Raw genomic sequence first — 13,335 nt, 5'->3', positions numbered from 1 at the left:
TTAAAAAAAAAAAAAAAGGTAATTCCATCATGCAGTTACCACACTGCATGATGGACTTCAAATTTTAAATTTTTATGTAGCAAGAATGCATATCTAAGCTGAAAGTTTATATCTCAGATATAAACTTCATTTCATCTTTTTACAATGCAATGCAATTATATCACTGCCATTTCACATCTTTTTATTTCTAGTTTTGTTTACATTTAGCATAATGTTGATTCTTGTTTTGTCACCCTTTAAGTTGCCACCTGGAGCAAATGCCCCAGTGCAACTAGATCCATCCTTGGACTCAATGGGCAGTCAAATAATTTGTCTGCACAGAAACTTAATTAATGCTAAAATAGTGGTTAACCCGATCTGAATAATCTGTTAAATCTATAAATTGTGTATATTCTCCAGACATTTATGTAGGATGAAATTCTTAAGTTTCAGATTAAAACCCTGCCGCCTCCAAATGAGACCGGCTAGCTGTTGCTTAGCTAGAAAGCCTTTATAAAAGTTCCTTGTACTCAGAAGCCAGTGTTTTAAAGCCAAAGTGCATTGTAGCTACTGAATGAACCATAGAGGCTTATTTACATTCCATTTTTTTTTATTAATATATATACATTTATTCACTTGAATTCCTACCATAACAGCTTTGTTGATTCTGTTGTCTATTTCCATATTTAATTTACCATCTTCACTAAAAATCATGTTTAAGTAGCTGAAATGTTTTACTTGTTCTATAGTTTCTCCATTCACAATGCAGTTGATATTTTCAATGTTTCTGCCTATTTTTGTTGTCTTTGTCTTTTTAATGCTGACTTTCATACCATATCGATTACAATAGTTATTCACTTTAGTCAGGGAATCTTGCAGACTTAAAGTGGATTTATTTAAGTGTGACATCATCTGTATAAAGCAAAGAGCTGAGGTTAACATCTCCAATTTTGATATCGAGTTTAATACCACTTTCCTTCATAATATGACCCATATAGATAATGAATAACAGAAGGAATAATGTACATCCATGTCTGACACCAGATTTAACATTAAACCACCTTACTATACTTCCTTCAATTCTAACTGCTGACTTACAACTCAAATAAAGACTAAGTATAGCTTGATATAATGCCCCATCGACACCATATAACTGTAGCATTTCGAATAGCTTCTCTCTTGGCACCTTGTTATATGCTTTTTCCAGATCTACAAAATTTAAATACAGATCTTTGTTATATTCCCATGATTTCTCAACTATCTGTCATAAAGTGAAAATCTGATCCTGACAGCCTCTATTTGACCTGAATCGCTTATTCTTCACCAAGCTTCTCTTCCACAATCCTTCTCAATCATTTCTCAAGTATACTTGCATATATCTTACCAGGAACACTCAGTAGGGAAATACCTCTGTAATTCTCACATTCAGTTTTATTTCCCTTTTTATATATTGGTACTATGAAAGTTCTACTCCAATCATCTGGGATTTGTCCCTCCATCCAGGCCCTCTGAACTATGCAGTGCAGCCACTGTAAGACTTTTATACCACCATACTTCAGCATTTCTGGTCGAATATCATCTACTCCTGCTGCCTTTCCACATTTCAGGCTTTTGATGCTTTTTTTCTACTTCAAGTATGGATATGCATTCCTGACTGCATTTCTCATGTTTTCATGTCATCATTATCATCTCTAATTCCTTTTACAGCACTCTTTCTTCTATTTCTGAACTTCTTCGACAACCTCCAGAATATCTCCCCCCCCCCCTTCTTGATATTTATTTTCGATGTTCTTACCCAAGTCCTCCCATGGCTTTTGTTTAGCTAGTTTTACACAGAATTTAGCTTTCTTACATTTGTCTCTGTATTCTCTAAGAGCACAAGCTGACTTATTTGCCAGGCACTTTTGATATGCTTTCTTCTTTTCTTTCACTGCCTGTTTAACTTCCTGTGTTCACCATGGAGTTCTGATTTTTCTATCCTTACAGACAACCTCACCTCATGCTTCTCAGGCTGAATCAAACAATGTTTTCTTCAGGGCTTGCCACTGAATCTCCAAGGTTTGGTTCCTGTTCTCAAGCGCTTTCATTTTTTCTTCAGTCATGTTTATGTATTTTAGTCTACAGTTCACATCTGAGAGCTGCTCAACTTTTATTTGCTTTAAAACTTTCTTACATGTACTTCTTTTCAAAATGAAATTCAATTTTATGTTGCTCAAGACTAAATGGTGATTACTTCCAATTTCAAATCCTCTGCACACTCTGGTGTCCTGCACCAGAGAGAAAACATCACTAACAACAATAACATAGTCGATGAGACTTTTCTTATTCCTTGCCTCTTCTCTTCATGTGAATTTGTGCACATTTTTATATTGGAACATTGTGTTAATAATAACCAGTACATGTCCTGACTAGAAATCCAACAGATATTTGCCATTATTATTATCTTTGCTCTTTTCTCCAAATTTTGCCAATATATTTTTGTATGTCTGACAATCATTTCCTACTCTGCTATTTAGATCCTCAACAAGGACCAACTGTTCCTTTTTCATTGTATCAGCTGTTTTCTCTAAAGCCTCAAAAAAATTCCTTCACTTCTACCTTAGTAGAACCTTCTGTGGGACCATAGGCACAAATAAGTCTTATTGTCTAGTATCCCCATTCTCATATTTGCCCACATGACTCTACTTGAGATTGTCTGTCATTCATGAAGATTAGCCTCGTATTTAGTGTTGAATACTATGGCTACTCCTTCTTTTCTTTGATTGTTATCGCCTCAATATAACATTTTGTATTTATTACTCAGAAAGATCGCACGAGTTTTTGCCTTTTTTTGTTTCAGTTATCCCTATTATGTCAATCTGGTACTTATCCAATTCCTTAGCTAGCTCCATTTCTTTGCTATTCAGGCTTCTTATATTGATGGTACCGATCTTGAACTCTTGTGATGGATGGGTTTTAGGATTTGTTCCAGTAACTGACTTTACGCTGTTTACCATGGTTTCCTGGTGAAAACAACGTGGGCCTTGTTTAACTGGGTGATGCCCCAGCTTCCGTGAAATTCTGTCATGTTGTACTGTCATTTTTTGTTTTGGTTTAAGCCAATAAGAATACAATTTGGTCAGCTAAATCCCAAATTGCCAGTCCATCCTCGTTCATTCAGTATCCAGATAGATACCTAACAGGATGCACCACAGTGAGGTGAAGGTAAGGATTGGATACTAGGTCAGAAGCCCTGATCAGTTCTCCACATTCCTTTAAAGGCTATGTGGAGGTCTCCTCTCAGTTATATAGCTTTGACCCTATTAAGCAATATCCATTGAAGATGCTGTTTGATGAGGTAATCTCGCTATAATGTAAGCTGATGATTGTTGTTCATGGACATTGGAGTACTGGAAGACCCTGTCCTAAAGAGACATACTACATGTGTGTGTGCGTGCGTGCATGCATGCACGCACATACACACCTGCATTATATATATATATATATGGAAAAGCCTAAATAGGATATGCACAGGACATGGTATCTGTGCAGACAGCTTATACAAGTGGGGAAGATCACCTACACCACAATGTGACTGTGAGGCCATAAATCAAACCACCCAGCACATTGTGGAGAACTGCAGCATAAGAGCCTACCCTGGTGACTTTTTGAAGCAGATCCTTCAGCTCTTGATTGGCTATCTGAACTAGACTTAAAATTTTAGACTTTTTTTTTACCTGATCTTTGTATATGTGCATTACTTGTTTCATTTTTATTGTCATCACAAATATGTATTTATATATTCTGATCTCATGTGTCTTTATTATGCCATATGCTAAATAAATAAATAATGTATATAGATGGATATAGTTTTTATATATATATAACTATCAGAATTCTTTACAAAAATAATAACCACAAAAAACAGAAACAACAACAAATTTTATCCAAAAATTACTGCCCACAAGTTGTGTAACAAAAAATTTTCAGGCTGATGAAATTTTCAAAAACTCTTACAGGCAATGGTACTTAAATTTACATCAATAATTTGTACATTATTTTACTCTGGCATGACTTTTATGAAGCAAACTATTATATATAAGATATGATAAGCTACTGACTACTTACCTATGGCCATGGGTCATTTCATGGGCTGTGTTAAACAATCCTAGCACAGCCTTGCGGTCTTCTACTCGAGACAACAAAATCATAAGTGACATGTAGATAGTTATTAGATCCAAATAGTGTTTGGTCAGATCGAAATTTACAGTCTAAAAATTATGACAACACTATTATAAATTTAGGGTTTAGAGATCACTATAAATTTAAGAAAAGTTTAACTAATTAAAAATTAACTAATAAAATTGTGGATTGTAGTATTCTTCCTCTAAGTTAATGGCATTTACCTGAAATTCTATGTTATCTCCTTCAAAATAGTTTCCTTCTTACCTGAATAAGCAAATTCAAAATTTGTAGCACTGCTAAAAAAATGTTCAGCCTGCTATTCTGCCCCCCACCTCTAACTTGTAATTACATTACCCAACTTCTCCCCTCCAGTGTCAAAATGAATTGAGTGGGGGGGGGGGGTCTCTCCCAGGATGTCAAATATTGGAAGTAAGGGGGTTACAAAACAATCATACTATTTTTTAGACAGAAATTCCTGCAGAGATAAATAGAAACACATGAGAGAAATGGCATGTTGGAGAAATTAATTCCAGGTGTGCCAAGTCTATAGTCATGTTTGCTGCATATCTCAAGAGAAGTTTCTTAATCCTAACCAATATACAATACATTGTATATACCTAATCCAATATACCTATCAATCCTAACCAATATTATATAATGGTTTGGATTTCTACAGATATCTACCTCTACCTCTTACCTTTCTTGGCAAAAAAATCACATCTCATCAACAGCTTCCTTGGCATCCAAAAAAACTAGGCATTTTTTTCCACTTAAGATGCTGTTTTTCACCCATCTAGCTATTAACTCTACAAATCTCAGATTGTCCATTCTTTGAAAATTGTTCATATGTTTGGGGTAGTACACCCAATACCTTGATCCTTGATACTGTCCAGCTGAGAGCCCACTGGCTGATTTGATGTTTCATCCCTCAATGACTCACTGCAGCCATTACCTCATAGGCAGTCTCATTCAGCTCTGTATTTCTTCTAAAGATATCTCCATGGAGACTGTCCCACTGAACTGGCACCTGTCTTTCCCCACTTTCCACTGAGCCTGTTAAAACATGAGGAATACAACTACTATACTTTTAGAGTCCAAATGCAAACTCACTTCAAATGCTTTTCCTTTTTCCTCTCTCTCTTATTCCATCTGCCACTGCTCTCTGGAACAGCCTGCCTTGCAAAATGTTCCCCAACAACTATCACTACAGCTTTTCAAGAAAAATGGCAATCAGTTCCTTCTTTCCCAGAGATCTCATCTCTACCCTATGTATGGCAATAACGTGCTATAAGTTCTTGAATGACCCACACGAGACTGGTTAAAAAACTATAATGCAACCAATAGCTACTAATTCTAGACATGTAGCATCAGAGAAAAACTAAATACTCTACACTGTTCAAAAGGAATTCTGACTGTCATTATCTACTTAGATTTCTTTATGTGAGTCCAGCCCACAAGAGGTTGCAGGCAGTGGTGAGTTATAAGGGCTCGCACGAGCCCTTTGTTCATTTTTTCTCAAATTTACGAGCCCCTTGTTCTTCTTATTTACTTTTTTATTTAAAAAAAAAATTTTTTTTTGGAAACATATTAAGCAACAAACTTATATGATAACCTAACAAAAATTAGTCTATCCGGCAGTGTATAGATTATTTGGAATTATTGTTTCAAATCCTCTATAACGAATGCGGCCAAGTTTGAAAATAAAATAAGCGCATGCGCAATCTTTACCCTTCTCCCTTCTGGTAGCCAATTGTATGGTAAAACCAGTAGCCAATCAAATGTTTTATAAAAGATTTCATTCTTATTATATTTTGATAGTTAAAAAATGTTTTTCTTATGTAAGATAAATTAACAGAGTAGATTGTGTGCAAATATTTTATGTTTAGATCATGAAATATTTGTTTAAAAATGATAGCCTTTAGAGGTTATCATTCATTCCAATCAAAAAGTATGAGAGTTGTCCTCTCATACTTTTTGATTGGAATTTGTACAGAAGCTGTATTAATAAAAGTTTCTGTGTAAAATACGGCTTTTTTTTCTTTTTTTTGCTCGACGATGCAAGCCCTTTGTTAAAATTTCCATAGCTCACCACTGGTTGCAGGTCTAGCATGCATAATATTGTGGGCGGGCTAAGAGTTAGATAATCCAGAAATCCCTGCTAGAGACCTAATTTGAAACCAAACAAACCACTATAGGCCTCTGATGAGCAGGATGGTGATCATGCTCAGGAGTGAAATTCACCTACCAACTAAACACATTCACAAATCTCCATGCCTGTGGTGGAATTTAAAATTATGATTTACTGATTGGAGATCAAAGCACTATTACTCTACCAATCAGGTGACAGCCAGGATAATCAAAACCATAGACATGAAAGTCAGGATACATGTATGAAAATTCCAATTTTCCTATAAACAGGACTTCAGGTTTGAAGTAACATTAAGAATTTCTTCAAATCCTCTTTATTCACTCACTCATTATAATAATAGTGAGAAAATAAGCTATATATATATATATATATATACAATCTGTTCAGGTTCTGTCAAAACAAATTGCCTCCATCATCAAATGCTATTTTTAATGATTAAAAATAGTTCTTACCACCTGTTAGAACCTACAAAATCCATTTACTTCAACTAAGATATGTACTATACAAAAGTAGTGTCTACAGTATTCCATACAAAGATATATCTGTTCTCACTACAGGTTATTCAAAAGAAGACACTCTTTAGATGCTAAAAAAGAAGTGCAAAGTATCTGAAAGGCTGTAAATTAATTGTACCAGAGGTGGGCTAAGAATGTTTATATATTTTTTATTTATTTTCTGTATTTTTTACTTTATTTTCACATAATCTGGAAACCCTGCTTTAGAGATCAAACATGGCACTTTTTTCAAGACATTTATGGCCTCTTAATAAGTAGGGAGGTGGCCTTACACACCAGGTAATGAAATTCAACTCCTACCCAAAGACAATTGCAAATTAGATGCCCATGGCAGAATTTCAACCTGCTTCCTATTAGTTGGAAAGTGGGTATGTTAACCACTCAGCCAACCAAAGATATATTTCTTTATTGATGTAATATATTTATGCTTTTATATATAAGTGAATACATATATATATATATATATATATACAGGGTGTTCGGGATAAATTTGACAGTTTCGTAAGGAAAAAGAAAATCTTCTTTGTATCTATTAAATTTAATGAATTGACAAAAAAACATTACAGGCAGAGTTAATTACAATACTATCAACAAGATTTACTCAAAATAACCACCATTAGCATCGATCACAGCTTCAATTCTGCTTCGGAACCTCGAACAAGCTGATGCTACAGTCTCCCTGGGAAGGGCCGCAAAAACTGTTTTAATTTTATCCATTAACTGGGCTTTTGTATTACTGGAAGTGCGATTGGTGTCTTTTTCAACTGCGCCCCATACAAAATAATCCATGGGGTTAAGGTCTGGGGAGTTTGGAGGCCAAACATTTGGACTGGTGAAGTCGTAGAAATTTTCAGACAACCATTTTTGACTTTTCCCAGAGGTGTGGCAAGGGGCCGAATCCTGCTGCCATACATACGGCCTACCATTGGCTACCCTTGTTATCCAGGGCTTGACTACAGTTAGCAACTCCACGAACAAAGCCCGAATTCCAATGCCAGGGTTCTTCAACACCTGTTCCTGCAGATTTGCGAGGAATTCTGCTGTACGAACGCAATCAGATCGTCTGCTAGGGATCTTTCTTCTTGCAACATCCTCGTAGTCACCATTGCAAGTCTCTAGTTCATGCCTGATTGTTTTTACTGTATTCAGGGAGCATTGGGCAGCAGTCGTAATATCCTTATTTTGATGGCGGGCACGAATCATCATGATACAAGTTATTCTCTTCCATGATTCAGGTGGGTTCCAGCTATCCATCCTTTCTGACATCTTGTATATGAATGAAGAAGGGTCCAAACTTTTAAATGAAGAGAAGTGTGTGTTAATACATGTAACTTACGGAAAAATATAATTAATTATAAATATGTCAAATTTATCCCGAACACCCTGTATATATATATATATATATGTATTCATGAGCATTGACTCGGTTACTGTGATACATTTAAAAAAAATATTTAATGACTAACAAACCGAGAATAAGTTAGAAAACTTTAATGATACAACTAGTTTCGGCTTATTATGGCCTTCATCAGGTATCTTTGTAGGTAGAAGAAACAATAATAAAAGACTGAAGATATTAAGAAAACTGAGAAGCACAGGTTAATTGTATTAGATAATTAAAAATAAAAAACGTTGTATTAAAGTTCCAGTTGTTCTATTTACGTGCCATTGTTTATTGTATGCATGGTAGTGGACTCTCGAGAACGCCAGTATTGAACAACAGCAGTATGGCTCTCAGGGATGTTACAGCTCAAATTACTGTTCAAATGTTCAGGATTAAGGACGACCTTCCTGGATTCCACTATCTTTCTTTCAAATTCATCCTTGCAACAGAAAATGTTTTCAGATCTATCCCAGAAAACTGAGTGACCTTGAAAATTATCATGAGGATTGTTAGAGAAGAGAACATGGCTGGATAAGGCACTAGCATTTGATCTTTTATAGGAGATGTCTCTTTTATGCTCCTCCATGTGAAGTTCAACAGATTTATTAGTTTGACCGTAATAAGGAACATTAGTCACACCATAGTTTATATACGCCAGGATATTTTAGATTATGATGCTTAGGTATAGGATGTCTTAAAAGAGATCTCATTTTTGGAAGAGTGGTGAATAACGTCCTGATGTTATACTTTTGAAGAACTTTTGCCAATTTTTGGGAGACCGAACTGATGTATGGGATTGAGATGTTACCTTTAAAATTGGTAGTTTCTGTATTGTGGTGCCTAGGAGGATCTACAAGAAATTTCTTAATTGTTCTTTTATGATATCCATTTTGTTCAAAAATATGTAAGAGGTGATTAATTTCTTTTTGAAGCTCATCTGGATCGTTTAAAATAGAGCAAGCTCTGTGTCCTAAAGTGGAAATAGTTCTGAGTTTCTGTGGTAAAAAATGATGAGAAAGACCGTGAAGATATCTATTAGTATGGTTTTCTGTACATCGAGATTCTAAATTTTCCAGAACAGCGCGAAAGTTTTATATCCAGGAAAGGAAGGGAGTTATCATGTTCTAGTATTGCTGTGAATTTTATATTTGGATGCTGGTTATTTAGATGATGAAGAAAATTCGTGAGCGAGTTTTCACCACGATTCCATATAATAAAAACATCATCTACATAACGTTTCCAAACTTTAGGTTTAAATGAAGAGGAAGATATAGCTCTTGTTTCAAAGTCCTCTAGGAAAATATTCGCCAAACAAGAGTTATATCTTCCTCTTCATTCAAACCTAAAGTTTGGAAACGTTATGTAGATGACGTTTTTATTTGTCATCATTATCCATCATGCGTATCAATGATTTAGGCCTAGCATGGCCTGTTCTGGCCTTAGAAGTCATCGTTGAATCGTTTAAGAGGATGTCCTGGTTTTCTTTTTCCTAATGGCTTGTACTTTAAGGCTTGTTTTAGTAATCTTTCTGTTTTCATTCTTTGAACGTGTTCCATCCATTTATGTTTATATTTTTTAATTTTTTCTATTACTGGTTCTTGGTTTAATTCTTTCATAATATCTTTGTTTCTTTTGTGATCAAATAGGGTATACTTTGCAGTTTTTCTCATCAACTTCATTTCTGTTGTTAATCTTTGTTTGTCTTTTTGTTTTATTGTCCAGGTGACTGTAATGTTCCTTATTACGGTCAAACTAATAAATCTGTTGAACTTCGCATGGAGGAGCATAAAAGAGACATCTCCTATAAAAGATCAAATGTTAGTGCCTTATCCAGCCATGTTCTCTTCTCTAACAATCCTCATGATAATTTTTAAGGTCACTCAGTTTCCTGGGATAGATCTGAAAACACTTTCCGTTGCAAGGATGAATTTGAAAGATAGTGGAATCCAGGGAGATCGCCCTTAATCCTGAACATTTGAACAGTAATTTGAGCTATAACATCCCTGAGAGCCAAACTGCTGTTGTTCAATACTCGCATTCTCAAGAGTCTACTACCACGCATACAATAAACAATGGCACATAAAGAGAACAAATGGAACTTTAATACTTTTTTATTTTTAATTATCTAATACAATTAACCTGTGCTTCTCAGTTTTCTTAATATCTTCAGTCTTTTATTATTGTTTCTTCTACCTACAAAGATACCTGATGAAGGCCATAATAAACCGAAACTAGTTGTATCATTAAAGTTTTCTAACTTATTCTCGGTTTGTTAGTCATTAAATATTTTTTTTAAATATATATATATATATATATATATATATACACAGGGTGTCCCAAAATTCACACAAGAAGTAATTTTGATAGAAAACACAGGTTTTTAATTAAAAATTGTAATTTCTTATTGATTCATAAAGCATACAGTATAGGGTTATACATAGAATAGCATATCGGGTAAATGGGCTCCACGGCTTTGCTGGCACATACGCACTTTTTTGTCGAAATTTTCCATGACCGTTTTGCATAAATGTGGCTGAATTTCGTTGATACAGCGCTCAATTTCCTCCTTAAAGGCGTGGGTGGTCGTGGGTTTGTTGGCATAAACCTTAGACTTCAAAAAACCCCAAAGATAAATGTCCAACGGCATTAAGTCACATGATCTGGGCGACCAATTCTGATCACCAAAACAGGAAATTACACGACCAGGAAATGACTCATGCAGTAATTGAATTGTTTCTCGGGCTGTATGGCATGTGGCACTGTCTTGTTGAAACCACATGTCATCCACATCCATATCTTGCAATTTAGGCACAAAAAACTGGATTACCATGTTGCGATAGCGAGCACCATTAACTGTTATTGCCTTACCAGCCGCATTTTTGAAGGAGAATGGACCGATGATGCTTCCAGCCCAAAATCCGCACCAAACAGTGACATGTGGATGCATTTGTTTCTCAACAATCACTCGTGGATTTTCTGAACCCCAAATGCGACAATTTTGTCGATTAACGAACCATCAAGATGAAAATGAGCCTCATCGCTGAAGATGATTTTGCTTGAAAAATAAGCATCCACTTGTTGTTGTTCCATAATCCACTCAACGAACTCTCTTTGCTGTGTGTGGTCATTTTTAATAACCCTGAACTGTCAGCTGTCACACTGTCTTGTTTTTCTCGTTGGCAACACTTTACCGCACAAATGGCGCTAAATTTAAATCTTGTGTGAATTTTGGGACACCCTGTATATAGTTTTTATAAAAAATAAATTTTTACAAATCTTTAATTTTTATTAATCCTATCTGCATAGTGTATTAGAGCTATTAGTTACATGTGTTCTTTTGGCTGGTTTGCCGATTTTAATAAAGTTTCAAAAGAAGCCAAGACAGCCATGACAAGCCACCTGACACATAAGGGAAAATGTGATTTTATGTACCCCAGATATATTTTTATGTATGTAATAATTGCTGCAAGGCCACTCAAGAGTCAGAGCTAGAAACTGGGAGGAGACTTTACAGCCTTTCAAGGAATGTGAAGAAATGATCAGGCTACCACTCAATATGTCCTCATCAACTTGTGGTGCATGTATCCCAATAATAAGTATCTACCCGGATACCGAATAAATGGCAATGGGCTGACAATTTGGGATTTAGCAGACCAAACTACAATGTATTGGTGTAAACTAAAAGATAATGATGACATGACAAAATTAAACATCACATCAGTTGGAGCATCACCCAGTTACGCAACACCCTGCACTCTTCCCTGATGTTTTTGTAAGGAAACCAGAGCAAAAGAACAAAAAAAGTCAGCTACTAGAATAGACTCCATAACACCATCAGCAGAACTGGAGATTGGTACACCAATGTAAGCTGTATCAATGAAAAAGAGGTGGGACTAGCAAAAAGAAACACCATTGAAGTACCATATTAAAATAATTGGTGCCACCAAAACAAAGAAGACAAAATCAAGTGAGATTTTTCGAAATAATACAACATATTATACAAGGTGTTTAAGCAATTATGATCAAGGAAATGATGGAATAGGTATAGTATTCAACACTAAATACAAGGATACAACCTTCTTGGATGATAGGTAATAACAAGTACAGTAACATGGGTAAATACTGAAATGGGGAAATTGAACAATGAGACTTATTTGTGCCAAAGGTCCCAGAGAAGGTTCCTAAGATAGAAAGAAAGAAATTTTTTTAATCCTTAGAGAAAGCAGCTGACAAAGAAAAAGTTGAGCATTGTTGGAGATCTAACCAGTAGAACAGGAAATGAATATCAGACATATAGAAATGTTTGGATAAAATTTAGAAAAAACATAAAAACTAATAATAATGGTCAGTACCTGCTGGATTACTGCTCAGGACATGGACTAGTCATTACTAACATCATAATCCAATAAAGATGTCACAAATTCACATGAGATGGATGACACAAGAAAAGACTCATTTATTATGTTATTGTTGGTAGTGATATCTTCATGCTGGTTCAGGAAACAAGAGTATACAGCAGATCTGAAATGGAAAGTGATTGCCATTTAGTTTTGAGAAGGATAAAAATGAATATTATACTGAAAAGAAAAATATGTAAGAAAGTTTTAAAAAGAATCAAACTTGAAGAGATTTCATAGGGGAAATGAAACTCAACAATAAAAATATTATAAGGGAAAACAAGAACCAATCCATAGAAACTCAGTGGCAGGTTACGAAGAAAAGATTGATAGATTCAGTCAGTGTGGTAGAGGGTAAAGTTATCTGTATGGATAGAATAATAACTTCACAGCCTTTTATGGAATGTGAAAAAATGATCAGGCTACCACTCAATATTCAATCCTCATCAACTTGTGTCATCCCATTTGTATCTCAGAAAGTTAAAGTCCTGAAACAGAAGAAAGCATATCAAAAGCTCCCAGCAAGTAAGTAAATATGTGCACTGAGAAAATAGAGAGCAATAAAGGGAAAAATTTTTATTGCAAAGGCAGTAAATGTTTGGTAGGCTATTATAAGTTTAAAAATGAGGGAAAGAATACTATAAAAGTAATCAGAGATGATAAAGGTGTCATGTAAACTGAAGATATTCTAGATGTTTTGAGTAATTACTTTGGAAAACAAGAAGTGACAGAACAGAGGTAGAAAAT

General features: G+C 35.1%; 1 protein-coding gene across 6 annotated transcripts in view; it reads right to left on the bottom strand.

The window, feature by feature from the left end:
* The window catches only part of Hem (Nck associated protein 1 Hem), a 393,688-nt gene that overhangs the window by 324,655 nt on the left and 55,698 nt on the right, over positions 1-13,335 (bottom strand). For 5 of the 6 annotated variants that reach the window (XM_090409885.1, XM_090409889.1, XM_090409887.1 and 2 more), the window contains exon 5: positions 4,087-4,229. In XM_090409885.1, coding sequence (XP_090266011.1) covers positions 4,087-4,229 — 143 coding nt within the window. Of the gene's footprint in view, positions 1-4,086; positions 4,230-12,543; positions 12,676-13,335 lie in introns of those variants that run through there. The other variant, XM_090409891.1, reaches the window with a different exon arrangement.

Source organism: Typopeltis vanoorti, chromosome 20, assembly GCF_054136105.1.
Source record: "Typopeltis vanoorti isolate ZY-2024b chromosome 20, IOZ_Tvanoo_1.0, whole genome shotgun sequence".
NCBI classification, from domain to species: domain Eukaryota; kingdom Metazoa; phylum Arthropoda; class Arachnida; order Uropygi; family Thelyphonidae; genus Typopeltis; species Typopeltis vanoorti.
Note: the sequence above shows the minus strand (reverse complement) of the source record. Positions and strands in the feature narration are given on the sequence as shown.